General features: G+C 25.3%; 1 protein-coding gene across 2 annotated transcripts in view; it reads right to left on the bottom strand.

The window, feature by feature from the left end:
* Window positions 1-7,603: 7,603 nt before the first annotated feature.
* Window positions 7,604-20,571, bottom strand: part of LOC129972945 (protein prune homolog 2-like) — a 31,033-nt gene continuing 18,065 nt past the window's right edge. The window contains exons 11-20 of one of the 2 annotated variants that reach the window (XM_056087270.1): window positions 19,780-19,921; window positions 17,768-17,831; window positions 17,267-17,467; window positions 15,861-16,016; window positions 15,165-15,267; window positions 14,504-14,635; window positions 13,976-14,062; window positions 13,503-13,601; window positions 10,160-10,210; window positions 7,604-8,197 (exon numbers count right to left, since the gene is read on the bottom strand). In XM_056087270.1, coding sequence (XP_055943245.1) covers window positions 10,183-10,210; window positions 13,503-13,601; window positions 13,976-14,062; window positions 14,504-14,635; window positions 15,165-15,267; window positions 15,861-16,016; window positions 17,267-17,467; window positions 17,768-17,831; window positions 19,780-19,921 — 1,012 coding nt within the window. In that variant the 3' untranslated portion in view covers window positions 7,604-8,197; window positions 10,160-10,182. The remainder of the gene's footprint in view (window positions 8,198-10,159; window positions 10,211-13,502; window positions 13,602-13,975; window positions 14,063-14,503; window positions 14,636-15,164; window positions 15,268-15,860; window positions 16,017-17,266; window positions 17,468-17,767; window positions 17,832-19,779; window positions 19,922-20,571) is intronic. The other variant, XM_056087269.1, reaches the window with a different exon arrangement.

The raw sequence follows: 20,571 nt of genomic DNA, 5'->3' as shown, positions 1-20,571 counted from the left end.
TGGTCAAAGAAGTTCCTTTTTGGTCCATAGAATCTCTTTCAGGAAGGATGCAGAGTTCATTTCAATTTCTAAAAAAATTCAAGACACAATGGGTTGCTATCGATTCGGTTTCTAACTAGCGTCAGTGGTCTCCCTAAAACTGTCTCACATTATTAGCTAATAAAGATGAATTTTTGTTTTACACGCATTTTTTTTCCAGCCGACTGAAATCACAATTTGGCACAGAATTACAACTTCAGTCACAAAATCACATGTCAAATTTGATATATTTAAATCATGGCGTTTTTGAGTTATCGCGTTTACATGCTTCTGAAAGTACAGACAGACATTCAACCCTTTGTTGGATTTGGCTAAAAATTTGACAGATGTCTACACTATAAATGTTAAATCTTGTACCGAATTTTATTCCTCTAATTCGCTTTGTTGTGTAGTTATTATGTTAACCCTTTAAAAGATCAGTTTTTTCCTAGTCATTGTATACTAAAATATTTTTAGAATTAAGACTGGCTTAAGAAAAGTAATTCATTTAGCTTATCAGAAAAATGTAATTAGATTTCTTAACTAGATTAATTAATAATTTAGTAACAAATCAAGACGCATTTTGTGTATGGTAAGAACCTGAAGCATCAAAGATTTTGATTTATTGAAAAATTTGTAAAAACTTACGCCAACTCACATAACTTCATTCAAACATTGGTGAATTTGGTGGCAAGAATACTTTCCATAGCCTTAGAAAAGGTCAACTTGTATTCAAGCAAACAGACTTTCTCTGAATAGAATTTATTTATAATTTGATAGAAATCTACATTTTCAGTGTAAAGACTGTATACCAAATTAAATTTCACCCATCTTCTCAAAAGGTTTCTGGGTTATTTTTGTTAGAAACAGATATTTTCCGAAAATTTATTATATTTGTCTTTTTTGGGGGGGTTTAAAAAAAATGTAGAAATTTGTCAAAATCTCGAGTTAAAATTTTTTGACGATTACAATACATTCTCTATGCACCGTATATGAGAAAGTAAAAAGTGTATTACAATGTTTAAAACTTTCAGTACTTGATCGAACTGGCAGTTTCTTCTAACTATTTTAGTATAATGAATAATATTCTGTTTGCAAGGTAAACATGAATTCATCTTACTTAATATTTGTCTTTTATAGGCTATGCAGTGCATAATAAGCAACAAAGTCGCATGTAAATATAAATCCCTAAACTAAGAAAATTAGACAGTAATAAAAAGCTGAAATAAATTGAAATAACAATCATAACTCGAATGCTTTATTTCATATTTCATTTCTTTACAAATAACACATAATATTATCCATTCAATTAAAGTGTTATGAAACATAAATAAGTGCTAGAAGCTTGGAATGTATCTTTCTACAAGCCAACTATGTCACAAAATGTTTTCAACAAGTATAGCAATATATGTACACAAAAATTATACAACACTGGGTTATACCAAATTAATTTCACTGGTAAACTTCAGAAAAATGGAAGGATAGTATATTGCAAGGCAAAGGAACACACGTGGACGAATGTTCTGATTTAAAAAAAGAGTCCAGACATTTTTATAGCTTCAACAAGTAATTTGCACCAAGATGTGAATAATTTTTTAACAATATACAAAAGTGAAAATATATGTGAATAAGAAAGAATAAAGGAGATTCATATCTTTAGACGAAGACACTGCAGCATAATAATGTTTAAGGCTTGATTCATTTGTTTTAATGCCATTTTTATAAATTTAAATAAAAATAATTAATTATAATCATGAAAATGCACCACATAAATCTATTTAACGTTGTTAAAAGTATAAATGCAGTAATTACAACAAGGAAAAGTCCTGCTGTAAAAAAATTCAAAATATTTTTTAAAAATTTATTGTGATAATATATGCTCTAAATATATTGAGAATAAATGCTAAAATTTTAATACCTAAAAAAAATTAAACATTAGAAACAATGATCATTTTTACAGTCGCAGATTTTCTACTAGGCTCAGAGATTGTTGCAAGTAAGTCGATTAAAAAACTATTTTTGTAGTTGCCAAATAAATAGGTTTATAAAAAATATAAATTTTGTTGATGATAAAATATTAGGATAATATCAACAATAAAGCCTTTAGGCCCTAATGGGCATGTACGTTCCAGAGATCAGATTACATTCAATACTGGATAAATAAATCCTGCTTTTATATAGGTTATCGCAAAAAGAACCCTTTTTACATAGGATTTAAAATTTTAATAATGGCAAAAATCGGCCAAAAAAATTAAATATAATTGGTCAGATTCCAATATGTTTCATTATATTCACTTATTCACCAAAATATTTATAAACATTGAGCCTCAGCTTTAATAATATTGCATAAAAATGCAAAAGATGAGTATTTTAGAATTATAATAGATAAAGACACATTTTGCTAGAGTCAATAAAAACATGATTAACCTAAAATAAATTATTTATTATGCTAAAAATGTGCTGAAATGAAGAGTTGAATCATGAACTTGTTTTATTATTGAGGACTATCATGTTGTGCACTACTTAAGGATGCAAAATGTTTAAATAAAACAAATATTGAGTACTTCTTACTCAAGAAAAGAACGAGTCAAATGATCTCTAGATCCAACAACCTACTTTGTAACGTTTCAAGTGATTTTTGCACTATTAATGTCACAATTTATTTACAGATAGAATCCAACCTATAAACATTATCATGCTTAAAAAAAAGTGAGAGGAAATTAAACTTACTTTTGCAGATGTTATCATTTCCGCATCTAATGCAGAAAAGACATGCCATGAATATATTTTACTATGCTCAAACTACAATGCAAACACTTAAATGAAAAACAAACTTCGGTTTCACCACACTTTGGTGAAACAAAAATGTGCTACTAAACTTAACTACAAAGGATTTAAATAGAGATTCATGATATGAAACACTTATAAATGACAATTCGGTTTGATGAGTGCACTTAAATTATTTGTTGGAAACAGATATATATATAACTCAAGTTCATAGTATAGAGAATGTTATGTGGTATATAATTATGCAGAATTAAATGGTTCTGAAAGTAATTCTAATACATTGAAAATTTAATGACGGGCCTGAAAATTATTTGAAAAGCAAATAATTAATGTTTTGAAATATTTCATTCAGTTAATACTGCTCATAATCAACTTGAGTTTTCCACCACTACAGTGAAAAACACATCATTATCAATATTTTTGAATGTCTTTTATTTCTTAGATATTTTAGTGACTGATCTCGCTTAAGATTGTATCATAATGTTATGGATTTAATGCAACTTAAATGCCCTTTATCAATGGGCACAAAGCTAGAAATCCCTTTAATTTTGTAAATACAAATTACTTTATATATTTTTAAATGATTTAATTATTTTTCTACTTATTTTAAATAGATTCAAGAAATTTAGATTCTTTTTTTTACAAGATACTTATAGCAGACCTATAATGGGATGTTATCTTTCTTGGAAAAGGTGGGGTCATCCCATGTAATGCTCATAATGGCTGTTAATAGGTTATAAATCCCAAAATTATTATTCATGTTGGCCTGGTCATCAATTCACCTTAAATACTCAAGAAGGCCAGGAATATATTTTTTATTTTGGGAAAACACCTAAAATATAGGGAAAAAGAAGAGGCTCAATTCAGTAAGCCGATTCTCGCTCCCCATGCTAATTCAATAATGGTGGCTTTGCCATGTTAGCGAACCCATCGCAGGTTAAGACTTATTTACTTTGGAAGATATCTGGCCATCAGTCGCATTGTACAATTAGTGCATGTTAAAAGGCTATTTTGAGCAGATCACATTACCCGTATTATTATCTGCTGCAATAGGGTATTCACATGCTTTTGGCAGGATAGGAGTTTTGTAATAGTTGGTGAATACTTATTCACTGAAAAATACATTTCCCACAAATAAAACTATCAATAAATAATGGAAAAAAGTTAAGTCTTCCATTTTGTTTATAAATCCTGCAAAAATATGACCGGAAAGATATTATGTTTTTCATTTTTTCTACAAAATATAAAGAGAAATCATTATAAAATAATGAATAATGAAAACCTGCAATCATTAAACAGAAATGCTTCCCTAAGTTATTGCAAATTACTACAGGTATAATTGCACAATCAAGGGTTCTGGCAAATGTTTAAAGAAGAGACCCATTTATCACTATAAATCACTAAGCCATTTATCATCTTAAGTTGATGGAACAAAAATTCTGTCTATGTGCCCTATGTGATTATTATAACACCAGTCAGACCTTCCAGCATCTAACCAGCCACTCTACTTCCAGTACAGCCACCCATTAGTAACACTGCTGCAATTTATCATTTTCAATAACTCTAAATTGATAAATTTACAAAAGGGAAAAATTGCTCCAGCAAATTTACTGTTTGCTCAGATTCTTTAGTGCATAGAAAACAAATCTGTAATAGTTCAGTTCTGAAGCAACATTAACGTGCATAACAATCATATATTTTAAATGTTCATAAAATAAGTTCCAAAGCTTCAGTGTTTATGAAATAACAAGTAAATGAATTCTATTTATGATATACTGAATATGAAATGTAAATGAAGGAATGATAGTATAATATTTGGCATATTATTTAGGCACATTACAAAAATCAGCAAAAGATAGGCATGGATAGTAAGACAGTTCCAATACACGTGACAAATAAAATTAATAATATGATACAAGAATTAGGTATTAAGATGACCAGGAAAATATTTCAAACAAAAGCATTTACAATACAAAATCATGAAAAAAGAAAATAAATGAATACCTTCTTTCAATTAGAAAATCAAAAAATAAGACAACTGCCTTCCTTTAGAATAGAAATAATAATAAAATATGTAATTATATTCTTTCACATTAAAATGCAACAGAAAATAACTAATAACTTAAAAGTAAAATGAGAAGAGAATTTTTCTTCATAAAATAATATGAATGGTTAATAACACTATTGATCATTGCATCTAAATATTACATTTATAACATATGCATAAGTGCAACTTTTAAAACTCCTTATTTTATAATAATGGCATCATTATTTTCATTATAAAAATTATTTGGCGTATACCATGGCACAAAATACTTTGAACTTATGAATCTCAAAATGAATTATATTTTGGCAGGAGTTCAAACTATACTGAACTATACTCATTTTAATAGTCTGTATAAAATATAAATATATTGAATAATTATAGAAAATATCTAATAGATGGCATGGTCAATTAAAGTAGAAAATTAATGCTTAAAACAGAAAGTGTTCAAATAAAAAAAAATTGGAAATAATGCAATATGGAAAGTATTCCTTCATTTCATAAAGTATGACTTAAAAAAAAAATCTATATACTCAAGATTTTTAAAATCAATAATTTAAATAAGACTAACTATTAGGAACATTACTTCAATTAAAGAATTTATAATAAATATATATACTGACATAACCTAAACATAATTTTTTTAAAAATAAAATTAATATTTGTACTAATTCTTCCTAAAGCTGCAAATATTTTCTCAACAGCAGAAATTTTAAAGTACAAGTGTAATGAAAAAATAATTTGAAACATTTTTGAACTAGACTTCCTTTAATTGGAATTAATAAAAAAATTTAAATTGTTAAATTAAAATTTTGACTCCAAATAGTTTTTCTATCTGAAGTCAAAAGTGCAAAATAAATTTGATTTAAAATTAATTTTTCAAAAGGCAAAAAAGCAAGTGATGCACATTTGTATCAGTATGAAATGAAAGTTTAATCAAATATGACCAACACAAATATTTTTAAAAATTAAAATAAAAAATCACTGAAAGGTTTACAATACATGCTTATCACTATCATTAACTAATATGTAACACAGGGTTATCTTTCTTTGGAAACCCAAGAAGGAAAAGGAAGATTCCAATTTTTAGGAATTTACATCCTAAACATTCCTTTTTGCAATATATCACAATAAGTAAAATATACTGCATTTAAATATGGGTGGATTGTTTCTGAAAAATGTGAGGATGGATTGAAATATACCTGAATTTCTTTAAAAAATAAAATTTACAGATTACATTAGAAATAAATACATGAAAAATACTAACAGTTTTTTTGTTTTTTTTGGCTTAGTTTAATTTTATTCTTGCTATTTTTCAAAATATGGTAACTATATTATGTTTAGGTACAAAATAATACAGTTAATAAGCAATCATAACAAAATAAGATTACAGTGGAAAATTTCTTCCTTTTTATAGTGTTTATGGCAGGAAAAGAATTTTTTTTCAATTCATGCTATCATTTATATATGTACTTAAAAAAACACTACATTCAGAAAAATGCAAATCTTTAAGGACTATACTATTTGCTTCATGTGATATATTTCATACATTGTGGACTGAATAAGTGTAAAAAAAAAAAAGCATGACGCAACAATGCAAAAATGAATGATTAACTTGCCTACACAGATACATTGAATTCAAAATGCATTATTTTAAAATATAAAAGTAAAAAAATTCATTGTACAAATAGTATTTTATAAAATTTATTTAACTCTTTTTACTCAAATAAGTAATAAATATGTAATTACACATGCCTGAGTATAATGATTCATTTTAGAGAGGAAGCTGAAAAATATAGTCATTGATTTTATAATAATTGTTATCAAACAAGAATGTAAAAATTTTGCATCATATCAAATGGCAAGTTTGACACAAATTACAAGTGCAAAGAGTTAAATAAAGAAAAAAAATGCATAAACAAATCACTAAATTCTTACATACATATTTAAATACCTTAAAATTAAAAAGTGTCTCTAACTATATAAATAATTTATAGGTTACAACATTTCTCATACTATTAAATAAATACTACTTTATACTTTAAACAGTACAGCACATTCAAGAATAAATGAGCTAAATATTTTACATATGAACACTCAATCGAAAATTGCCCACGAGCATTTGAAAAAGGAATAATTCAGTCTTATAATACAAAAGTTTAAGTATAAATTATATACACCTTTTATAAACTGAAGAACAATCTTGAATTATTTAGTTTAGTTTTAAAATGCATCAGATAATTTCAACAAGAATTTTTATTTAATATAATGTTAAAAGTGTAAGTTTATTTATGACTAAATATTTAAATCCTAATACAAAAGAGTTAAATTTTTTGGTTTTATCAATTCATTAAAGTAATACAAGGGTTCAACAAATACAGATAAATGCTTTTAGTGTTTTCTTTGAAATACTACTTTTAATTTTAAAATGCAGTTAAAAACTCTTGAATGTTAAACAAAACATTTATATAAAAATTCTTTTTAGCATAAAATATTTATAACACTAACAACTTATGAAATAAATTTTAAAACAGAAATACCACAGTTTAATCAGTGAAATTTATATCTTTTTTGAAAATTACATTTTATTGGTTTCTATTAGACAACTTAATAATCACTAAACATGTACAGGTACCTTTGTTATACAATAAATATAATATTAAATAAATAAGTTTGTTTATAAGAAACATCTTTAAATAATAGCTAGTAATATTTTTTTAATCAGTTAAATTGAAATCTTAAAAAATAAAAAAATAAAAATGTTTTATAATTAGTGCAGTTATTTACAGTTTGATTTATGATTTTACCAAAATTTGAAATAAATACAAATATCCTATCACATCAATTTCTATAAAACTTAATCAATTATGTTATGTTTATATTAAATCTAGTATCACACTACAAATTTAAAGTATTAATAGTTCCAATAAGCTATTAGTTTGAAACTTTTCATTAACAATTGTTTTCTTTTATCCCTATCAAAATCTAACAGAAGATGCAAAATAACTTTTAACACAAGATAGAATTTATCACGATTTCAACAATACAGATTAGAAAACAATCCAGTTTAAAATCCAGCATGGAATAGACTTACTCAATAACTTTCTTTTGAAGTAAGTGCTAAAACAAATAACTCTCTGAGATCATATATAAAGCTCATTATATATGGTAGAAGACCTTTTAAAGCAATTAGTCTTTTTAAAAAGCAGTCTTGCAGTTTTTTCTTCATCTTAGGACATCTCTGTCTTATATAGAGAGTTCAAGTATGTTATATACACAGGATTAGAATTTAAATTATGAGTTTTCATCTGTCGGAAGTATTCTCTCATAGATTTCTCAAAATCCAACCTAAGAATAACAGAAAAATAATATTTTTAAGGTAATATAGAAAAAACGCTTCTATATATTTCAAAACATAATTAGATGAGCCTTTAGAAAGTTCAAAAATTTATACAGATTACTTCATTTAGATTATGAAAAAATAACATAAAAGGTATCTTAAGAAGTTAGACGAATTTTAGATTTTAACTAATTAGAAATGATTAAGAGGCTTATAAAAAGTAAAAACATACTAATTTATTTTCAAATGATGAAGAAACAGATTTTATGTAATTGCATAAAGGATAATAATGTAATATATATATAGGAGAATAAATATATCAAAAACAGCTATAGAATTACAACAAAATTACTAAGTACTATTAAGCTGAAAGTTTGGATTTGGACTTATTTGTAATGCACGGTCAGAAACTGAATCAAAACTGTAAGCCTTTTAGTGTCAAAACATGCATACTAAAATGTTCTTTTTGTTTTAAAAATTTTATCACTTTGCCTTAAACATATAAACTATTATTAAAGGCCTTAATTATTCCATTTAAACTAAAGTCACCATTAATCTTTAACTTATCAATATACAATGGAACCATGCTTAATGAGCATAATTTGTTCCCTGATCTTATTCATAATGCAAAGCACTCATGAAGTAAAAAAAATAAAAATTCATAGGAATCCACGTAAAATAGGGATTTCATTTCAGGGGAAGTGGGGGAACCTCAAACAAACTTATAATAATATAATTGTATGGTTTTTTAGAAAGAAAATTGACAAAAGATATTTGTTTCTCATTACTTTAATGATGAAAATGTGACAACATTATCGTTAAATGAATTTCTAGAATGTTTAGCCATTGCCTAATCAGGATAGTGATTCTGAATATATGATACAATCACTTCCCATACTTGCAGCATCTCCTTAATTTCACTGGAAGATTATTGCTGTGTTCAGTCTGTCTTTTCTTCCTCTAGAAATCATCGCTGTTTCCAGACTAAATCTTCTCCACAGCTTTATTTTGTGACACAGAAAAAGATTTCATAACTTCTTCAGTAATTCTGATTATTTTTTTCCATCAATGTCATCGCTATCCATCTCTAACCCTATTATCTTGGCCAGAGACACAATCTCTCCGATTAAGAAGACCCACCCCACTCCAGAATTGTGTTTGATAACGCTATCCGGCCAAAACTTCTTAGATATAGATAAAAGGGTTTCCTTCAAACAAGTGCCAAATTCAGACTAATACAAACCAATCCAGCATATGTCTTTATGACTTGTAAGTGAACCATTTTTTAGATTTTATTTTGTTTGCTATGTGAGATGCTCATTAAGTGAGGTTTGACTGTATTTATAAAGATGGGAATAAGTGGTACAATTAATATTGCACATATGGCCAAGACATGTAGTTGGTATTAATTTCTTTAGTTAAAATGTCAACAAAGAGTAGTTTACATCAAATGTAAATTCTTTATAACTAATAAAATGAGACTATTACTAACAGATATACAAAAGACATTCATTATACAGTATAAAGTGATACTTAATGATGAATTCTTAAAATTAAACAGAAAGAAAAATTTAGAATGTAGTTGTTGAATTTATAACATATCCGATTCTTTTTATGTGTATTAGAATATCTAACAGTAAATAACAGATTAGCATAATCAAACAGATGAAGTAATTATATAAAAAAAATTACAAATTTTAAAAGGGAAACTAATTAGAATAAAGAATATTCAGAATATTATTTTTCGAATATTTTGCAGTAGAAATAAAGAAAGAAAATGAACCACAAAACACATTTAAAATTCAGGTGTTCATAATGAAAAATGGACAATAAAATAGTCAAATTAAAAAGATTATTAAGACAAATGTTTTTTTTTTTTTTTTTTTTTTTTTTTTTTTTTTAATACAGCAATGCATTATCATTGCATTAGTTTTCTGTTTTCAATTTAATACAGTAAGTAGAAAACCTACCATTGCAGATAAAAGTTGCGAGGCTAATCAGGAAACGTGTCCTCATCAAATCTTAAGTAGTTAAAAAAGAACACATTTTAGTATGGTTATAATATTAGTAAGGGTTGGCAACACAAATTTTAGACAAAATAAATAGGAAAATGTAAGCAAAAAAAAGGTTAAAAAATTGAACAGCACATTATTAAAACTAAGTAACACAAAACATTTATATTAAAAACTGTACCCAAGGATAACAATATAGAATTTTAATTGCAACAGAACTCCTTTTAAAAAGAAGAATTCAACAACAACAAAAGCTTTCAAGGTTAAGGATGCTTGTTATATATTTCCACATAGCGGAAATGGGGCAACCATTTTACAAAAAAAGTCAAAGCTGAATAAGAAATGTTCAAGGAAAAGATAATAAGTCATGCTTTTGAAAGATATTTATATCAACATATTTTTTTAATAAATATTATGGCTTGTATTCTTATAAATTTAAGAGTTTTTGGAAAATATAGCAATCACACACATAAAAAAAAGTGTTTATTTTCATTAAAAATATCTTTTGTTTGTAATCTCCAAATATAAATAAAATTAAACATTTTTTAAAAATATTTTTAATGAATAGTAAGTTTTGTTCTATTTCTATTTTTGAAATATAATTGAAAATTTTATTTCAATTATACAGTATTCAAATTTATTGCACATTTATCAATATATTTCTATTTAATTTAATTATATAATTTATGCAAGTGACAGAAAACCTAAAAACAGAATAAGTAAACTTAAAATTACACAGGGTATATACCTATATACCCTGTGAAAAAAATACATTAATTTCATGTATTTAATCAAAAATATTTAGGCTTCCTAAACAAATTAAGAATAAGTTTGCGTGCAACAAGTAATTGTTTTTACAAATAATACAAGTATTTGTGCTATCATGCAGCTGTTGGTGCTGTATTAGAGAGTTTGCTGGCTACAATGAAAGAAATACAGCATAAACATATTCTAATACACAATGTATCATAAAAGATATATACAGGTATCTAAAAGTAATTTTTTTAAAAAATTCATTTACATTTTTATTAACTGAAAATAAAGCAAAATTTAATGATTTTTTTTGCTGTGATTTCAAAACTTTTATTTGATAAAATCAAATTTTTCTTTTAATTTTAAATATATTTTTCTATGCTACTTATAACAATTATATTACTGTAAGGAAAGATTTTTTTTAATAACGTTTTATTTTATTTTCATTTTCTGATATTAAAGTGAAATGAATAAAAATTCTAAAATATAATTGAAATTTTATTTTCTTTTATTGCAATAAAATTTATTTTTTTTATACTATTGACAACTGCTTTCAATCTGTTTTTTAATACCTTTTTGCAATGAATTAAAGTAGATTTAAAAATCTGTTGATTCCAACAGTTTTGAAAGATTTTTATACTTTAATTTACCTTCCACTTCTTCCAATATGATTTTTTCTAGATTTTGTTATTAATTTATGTATTGTAATTGCTTATATATATACTTTATAATTAGATGTATAATGTGTAATAAATTTACATACCTTTTTTTAAAACAAAAATTCATTATAACAAATTAATACATGAATCGCATATTACTTTCAGTACAAATAAAACAAAGAATATTTTCATTAAGTTTTCATAAAATTTTAGTTCAAATACTAATACATTTCCTACATACTGTGCCTTCTTCTGCGTTATTTAGTTCATTTCTTGATACTTTGCTGCAATTAATGTTTTATCTTACCAGAAATAGAATGATTTGCAAATTTTATAACTGAACAGCATAAATAAATTAATATTATTAAAATAATGGACAAACTAACTGGTCTTTTAAGGCAGCTATTAAAATTCATGTTGATAATGTATTATAGCTAACACTTTAAATCTGTATATAATAGAGAATTCATGTAAAAAATCTTTGGTGCAAATCAACAGATAAATATAGATAACAATAAATAAATAAATAAATATAGATAATATATAAGAGCAATAAATAAATATAAATGATAATATATAAGAGCAATAAATAAATATAGATGATAATACATAAGAACTGGCAGAAAAATTATCAATGGCAAATGAAGTTGAGAGTACAAAGAAGGATAAATAACCATTATTACAAGTGAATGATACAACACATGTTTCTATTCAATTAACAGTTGTAAAAAGATTTCATTAAAATAAAAAAACGACTTTCAACATATAAATTTTCATAATACAGAATAATTAAAAACGTTTAAAATTAAATCTGATTCGAAGTATTTTCAAACACATAACAATCATAATGAATATTAGAAAAGAGAGCATATGACACACATTTCCTGAAATGTCAAATTAATTTATCAATGACCATAGTTGATAGACTCCATAATTAGAGAATAAAAGAATAATGGCCTAAAGTAAAAATATACAGTCAAGTCAAAAACATTTTGAATCTTTCAAAGCAGCAAACGGTCATAAATGAAGATTAAACACTCTATTTATTGCATTATTAGTAGATTCATGATTTAAAACACATTCCATAAACCCTTCAATATATATTCAGTAATATTAGAAAATATATCTTTTAATAACATGCTTGTTATTTTCATTCACTTCCTAAGAGAAATTAATATGGAAACAAACTTTTTTTTTCTGTAAATGTGCACCGATAGTCAACCCAATGTACCAATCTTAAATTTTTTTTAATTCATTTAGAAATACTGATAATCAATTAACTAACTATATCTTGTTTACATATTGCATTTTCCATATAATGCTTTGTTCTCTTTTTAATAATATGCACTGCTAATATGTTAAGTTAATTAATAGCAACATTTCACATAATAATCCTACTGCGAATTAAAGTTCTAGATAAATTCACTTCTTTCAATTTCCTATTTCTGGAAATTAAAAATTTTTCCAATTTTATTTTTATTATATACTAGTCACCTCAGGCAACCAGCTGGATTTTAGGAATATTGGTTATATTTGATTTCTAATAAATCATTTAGATATAATTTTATGTCCATGATTTTGCCAAATAGTTTGACATTGAAGGTTTGTTGTTTTAATTGTCATATTTAAGTTCTGTTTATTGCCTATACGAGCATTTCTGATGGAAGCAGTCCCACGGTATCATAGTATTTTTAAAAATGTAAGTATTCTGTTCATTTATCTAAATTTTGAAATATTGTAATTTCATTTTGTCTAGTAAACCCCCAAAAAAAATTAAGTAACACAAAATTAAAATCTCTGAAAAAAATCTAATTCAATTAGTTTCTAGATAAATAAAACTATTCAAAAGTAGTTTATAATTAATTATTAGCTAATTAAAATTTACTTACTGCTTAACTTTGTCTGGAATGCAAACATAATCCAAAGGTATCAAATTAGAAAGCTCCTTCAAATTATACACAAATTTTAACTTTCGAGTAAATTTTGAGCTGAAAAAATAAGTTTTTTTTTTTTTCAATAACAATGCATAATTACTTTACAAACATAAAATTTGTGATTTTATTTTAAAAATTAAGATTTAAAAATAATGAATTTTAAAAAAAAGAAAATGGACTTTAAAATTAAATATATTGAAAGCATATGCAGAACCCTTTTGTAAAACTTGAGAATGTGAAAATTTATTAATACTTATTAATAGTTTCAAAAAGCTAATATTTTTAACCAAAACAAAGTTATACTATATAATAATATTAGCAATTCTAGAAAAAATTATATTGATAAGAAAAACATTTTCTAAAATACTAGAAAGAATTACTTGGTAAAAGAAATAATTTATGAAGTAAATATGTAATGAAAAATATACCTGATAAAAGGTCTGGTCATAATAACTATAGTTTTCAACCAAAAGGTAGGATGAACCAAATACAATCCTTTCAAATTTTTTCGCAACCTGACATAAAATTAAAAAAAAATTATAAAAGCCAGATTATAAACCCATTAAATCTTACAAAACTTAAACAATTTAAATGTAAACAGAAACATAACAAGGAAAAAAGAAAGTCCTAACAGTGAATAACTTAATATTAATTTTCAGCACATTACCAAAAATAGATACTTCACTGAATGAATAAAAAAAAGATACAGAAGTTTACAGTAGTAAGCATTTTTTCTTTAAAAAAAATTATTCTATTATTTATCTAGGGTTAAAAACATAGAAGGAGGGTTTAAGATTCCAGATAGGGCCATTCTTTCATATTAATTCATTTTAACAATATTCATAGCTATGAAAAAACTAAAAAGGCTAACTTTGTATTTACTATAAAAACAATTGATTGTAATTTTTTAAATCAGTAATTTTTTTATCAGTTTTAGGAAAAATAATTCCTGTTACCTTCGATCTATCATTTGATAACATCTTTTTAACCAACCAAAACTGGGCATATTACTTCTCTCAGTGGCTCCATGAAGGTAAACTAAGATATAATCATCAGCAACTAATTCATCCAAGGTTGTTATCACATATCTAAAGGTAAGGAAGGAAAAACTTTTTTCAGCACATTCTTCAAATTTAATTGAAGTTAAAATTTCAGAGACAATTCAAATGTTTTTGATGACCAACGTATTGACAAACTAGTTAATAAACAGGAAACAAAATGTGGTAAAAACATAATGAATGTATACTTTATAAATAAATGTGCTGAATTTTATAAGCAGTCAGCGTTTTCAAACAAAGAATTAAAAAATTTTACAAAAACAAGGATGTAAAACAAATATCTATAAGATAGGTGCTGTAAGATTCAAGCACTTTTTTAAATTAATCTGAAAATGAATATCAATTTATAACAAAAAAAGTAATTTAATATAGAGTTAAAATTTCGTATTGTATATAAGTTTAGAAGAAATAAAGTAGAAAATGTTAGAAAAATAAAATTTTAAAATAACTGTCAAGATAAAAATTTTTTCCCATTTTCACACAAAATATACAAAAACTAAATAAATTATTTCAGTATAAGTGTAGGATTATTGCATATATTAATAAATATAGATCTTACAGGAATAAATTATCCATCACATATTCATAATCCTTACGACTACGATCTGGAAGGTAGCAAGCTGAGAATATGATGATTGCATGGCCGGAAGAATTTTGATAGCCTGTAAAACAGAAAAAAAAGTGAATAATGACATCATAACTATGATATCTGCCTGCTTACTGATAATTTGCATTCATAAGAAAGGGAGGATTCAAAAACTATGTTGAGATTTACTGTTACATTGTGTTCTATAAGTAGTCTATTTATTATTACATGCTGTATTCTATAAGTAGTTGCACTAGCTTTTTCATTCTTTAACATTAAATAAACATAAACTGTTTTTTGGATTCAAACAATTTCTTAAAGCCATAAGATTAAAATTTTTCAATTTGCAAATATTCAATTATATATTAGAAGTACACGATTAAAATATTTTAAAACCTCAATATTTAACAATGATTACAGTTAAATGAAAATAACTGGCTGCTTGAAGAATTAACGAATGAGAATAAATAATTGTATTGAATATAACACATTTCAGATCCCCAAAAAGAAAATTTTCTAAGAGAAATACAAAACTCACATTTTTAATATAATCTCATATTTTTAAATAATTAAAATTCAATAATGAAAAACAAAAAGAAAAAGCAAATTCCAGAATATATATAAAGCTACCCTTTAAAGTCATTAAACAAAAATATTAAAGGGGTCTACCTCCATGAGAAAGAACCTTTCTATATGGTTCAATGACTTTCATATCAATTTTCTTATCTTCTCCATTCACTGTACAAGTTTTCCAGCTGCGCTCTTCTTCAAATTCCTCAGCAGCAGACATTTCAGGAATGCGATCACTTATAGGGGAATCAAGATCTATAAATGTGCAAAACAGAAAATATTTTTATAATTTCCAGTAATTCACAATTAACTAAAGGCCTGTATAGTTACTGAAAAACAGAATTTATAATATCCTGAAATTACACTGTTGATTATATTTAGATCCAAATGAGTAAAGGGAACATAATACACAGATGATAAAAACTGATAGTTTCAGAATTATCAGATACATATTTGAGTTAATCAGTTTTACATAAAGAAAAAAAAAGATTAAGATTAAATTTTCAAAAACTAAACTGCCTTTTGTTGCTATGTATAAGGCAGTTTTGCTGAATAAGTTAAGAGACTACAATGTCAGTTCAAAAATTGCTTTCATCATTTCTGAATATATTTTAATTTAAACGGTAAAAATTTCTCAAGTTATTTTTTTTTTTTCAAAAATAAATAAACTGTATTTATTAATCCAAATAAATAGTTCAAAAATAAATAAATTGCAATTTATAAATGATTTTAAACAAATTGTATTAATCCAAATTTAATACAATTTATTTAAAATCAAATGCCAATAATCAGTTTAAAATCAAATCAAATAGTATATATACCCAATTTGCAATTTGCTAAAAAATTAATTATGAATCAAAATTCCAAAAAGAAATTTTTTTGTAAGAAGTTTGTATACAATAGATTGGCTGCAATGGCAATACAGGATGACAAGTTATTAGTCAATAAATAAATAAATAAATAAGACAATGTAAATTCAGAAACCATGATCATGATGGTAATTTTTTATCAAGGATACATTATATATCTTGTTCTGTGGTTTTAATCTTTAAAAATTTTAATATCTTAAGTAAATATGATAAATACTTAATTGTTCTAAAGTATTCAAAAGCTGCATAACTTCTTTATTGGAGATAATGAAAAACATAGCGCAAATTTGGTTCTTAGATAATTTGTGATACACTAAATGGAACAACACGATTTTAATTCTGGAACACAATTGTTAATTTATTATTATTTCATATACATATTGCATTTCCATAAAGAACTAGTCCTTTTTTCCATCCTTAAAGCATGACTAAAAATGAAAACCAGATAAAGACGCAGTAACAATATATCAAAATTTAAAAGAAGAATATTGCTGATATTCTAAGTATCAAATAATGCATCAAAACTTCCACCACATTGCAGTTATATTTATTTAATAGCTATAAAATTACACTGCTCACTAAGAATACCAAGTGAAAGCTTTTTTTGGTGAAATATCATTGGTCTAAACTTTTCACCTGAATCACAATCTGAATTATCCAAATCATCAATGGTGGCTGCATCATCATCTAAAATTATGTCCTCTGACTGAGAGAAGGCATCACTTCTGTTACTCAGAGAAGAAAGACTCCGTTGGTCATCCTCCACATATTCACTTTCTAGCACTTTGGGATGAACAGCAATCCTCTTTAAGGTACCAGTTCCTTCAGGAGTTGCTTCTGAAATATAATTACAGAAAATATAATAACATAAAATTGATTACTGTGCTACAGATATTTTTACATGAATTAAAATCAGGTAATAAACAACATTTTAAGACACATTTTGCACTATTTGAAACATAAAATATAAAATTAATGCAAAAAATTCCCCATAATTAAGCTGTCTCTTATCTTTCTCTCCTTATTCTGAATAAAAACTCATGTATAAAAAATACTACAAAGGAAAAAAGCAAGTAAATAGTGTGATACAGGTACTCTTAACAAATCTTGTAAGAAAATATAATAATAGATTCATACCACCTATCTTGAATTCCACTTCATCAGGTTCAGATATTAAGCTAACCTGACCAGACATTGGACTCTGGAAAAAAAGTGTCATTTTATTAAAAAGGTTATAAGAGGATGAATATACAAAAATAAGAACAAATAATTAAAATCTCTTACAATAACCATCTTTACCAAATTTTCATACCATTAAAAATTATATATAAAGTATTTAAAACTTAAATATCTAAGACATGAAATAATTCTATTTTTAATTAAATTGATTTATTATGAGTTCACAAAAATGAAAATTGAGAAAATAAAACAAAAGTTTTGTCTACTTACACATTAATTAAAATTAAATACAAAAACTCTTGTAAAAGAGGAAATGAAAACAACACATTTCACTGAAGGTAGTTAATGCTTTCTTATATGTAAAAATGATTGATATTCATTTTCTGAATTAACTGCTTCCAAAATAACAAGATTGTAAATAGCAAAACAAGAATGTACATTATTTGTATTAGTTAGAAATTCATAAAAAGCGTATAATATAAAACGTATAATATAAAATAAATGAGCATCTTATCATTGAAAGATCTCTTCTATAATATCTAATTAAATAAAATAACCCTCATTTCTTTCAGAATGCAAAAAGTTGTTGGGAATACTAAAAATACTACTGTTACATTTGTGCACACTAACAAAAACAGCAATTCCTAGAAGAAAAAAAGAGAAGTTGTTGCTAGATTTAGTAGCAGAAAAAAAAATTCCGCAACAAGAGACCTTATCTTAACAGGAATTATCAATACAAAACATCACTAACTGTAGGATAAATTGAAAGGTCTCAGATAAGCTTTAAAGGAAGTTTAAGCATACACAAATGAATTGTTGTACATAAAAAAAATATACTAATAAATACAATGCAAAAAAGTAAAAAGACCTTTGACAAGCAAGCAATATGCAGATTTTTTGAGGTTGTCCTGCCCTTCCAATAGAAGAAATTAAGGAGGGAGGTCATTAAATAAAAATGGTAATTGGGGGGGGGGCAAGCAACAAGGTGCACAATATTTCAGCACTGATGTTTGGACAGATGCTATAAAAAATATTTAAAACATTCAATATCTACAGTTGACATAATGCATTAGAGCAAGTGTTGTCAAAATTATGTTATAGTGGATATTCTTCATAAGACATACACTCCAAGATTGTTTACCTAGCCATCAGTAGTACTTGTAACAGATGCTATATATATGCAGTAACAAAAAAGTATTGAAAAATAGATATTTCCAAAAGAATTTTAATTAAAACAAATGTTTTCACACATTATTCAAAATTATTTAACAGGCATTTATTATTGATGAAATTTATATGCAAAGTAACTTCATTTAAAAAATCAAACAACATGATTTTGTTGATCAAAATATTATTTGTTAGATATTTACATTTTTTTTTTTATTAAATAGCAAGCATTTTTACATTTTTTAAAGTCAATGTTGCTCAGTATTAACATCATAATAAACTCTCCTATACATTTTTGTTATGAAAAATGACTCCAGTGTTTTTGTATTCATTTTGAAACTTTTTTTTTTTTTTTACCATGTTAAGAGTATTTTCAGTATTTTTTTTTTTTTGTAGTTTAATATATTTGTCTGTAGCTTTTCACTATATATCCATAACTCTGTAGTTCTCACCTAATTTCTACAGAAATTAAGAAAATTTTATAGTTACCAGAAAGTATAACATGACATCTTAGTGTTTTTTTTAAAGCAATGAGCTATTAATGACCCAATTAGCAATGATATATTGCACTAGCTATCATATGTTCCTATATATAAATGAATTACTTGCATATGCTTGACCTGTTATTAGAGTTTGTCTAAAACCTTTTGACATACTCTGTATGTTAGACATTTGGCTATTTTTCTATGCATTTAGATCTAATTTATCCTAGTTATCTAAATATATTTGCTATATATTTAAATAACTAGGATAAATTAGATCTAATTAACCATTCAGAATAAATATTAATAACAATAAATTACTTGAAATGGCATTCCAAGGAGTTTAGAATGATCAGGACTATCAGGAAAATCAAGTGGTTCTGCTTGATATGTTGGAATAACATCTTCAGGAAATTCAACTATATAATTGTCCACTTCCTCAGTCTTTGAATTGTTTTCATTCCTATAAAAGAACGCACATTAGGTTGCAAAAATAATCAATCACAGATTGTAAAACTAAACATAAAACAACTTATAAATTTAAAGGAGGGAGGATTTTTTTTTTTGTTTGTCTATTTATATTAGTGAGTATACTATTTAAAAGTAAGCATTTTTTTCATACACACAGTCAGAGCATACAAGCATAAAAAGTTGTTTATGTCATTCTTAATTAATGAGGTATACTGTTCGAAGTAATTTCAAATGCTCTGAAATCAATATGTTTAGCAGTGAGTCTGAATTACACTGGTAAGCTCTTCAAGCTTTATATGTTGATTCTATGTCTGTCTTCTAAAAAAATACTGCAATAAGATGCAATTGTATAAGGTTAAAGTCTTGTAGAGGTTTCATGCAAGTGTATGTGCAAAACTGAAGTTATGGAAGTTAAAAAAATGTTAAACATTGATAATATATTAAACATAGTAAATGATATAATAATAACAATAGAAACTTCACTGAAATCCTTAATACTTATTATTTGTTACAAGACACATTTGTATTAAGCAATATCATATTAAAGTATTGTATTAAGTTGTAGACTTAATCTCGGCATATATTTTTATCCATAATTAAAAAAATAAAATAATAATAATGCATTGTTGTAAATATATCAGC

This window comes from Argiope bruennichi, chromosome 6, assembly GCF_947563725.1.
Source record: "Argiope bruennichi chromosome 6, qqArgBrue1.1, whole genome shotgun sequence".
Lineage (NCBI taxonomy): Eukaryota > Metazoa > Arthropoda > Arachnida > Araneae > Araneidae > Argiope > Argiope bruennichi.
The sequence above is the reverse complement of the archived record's forward strand: the minus strand, read 5'-3'. Positions and strand labels throughout refer to the sequence as shown.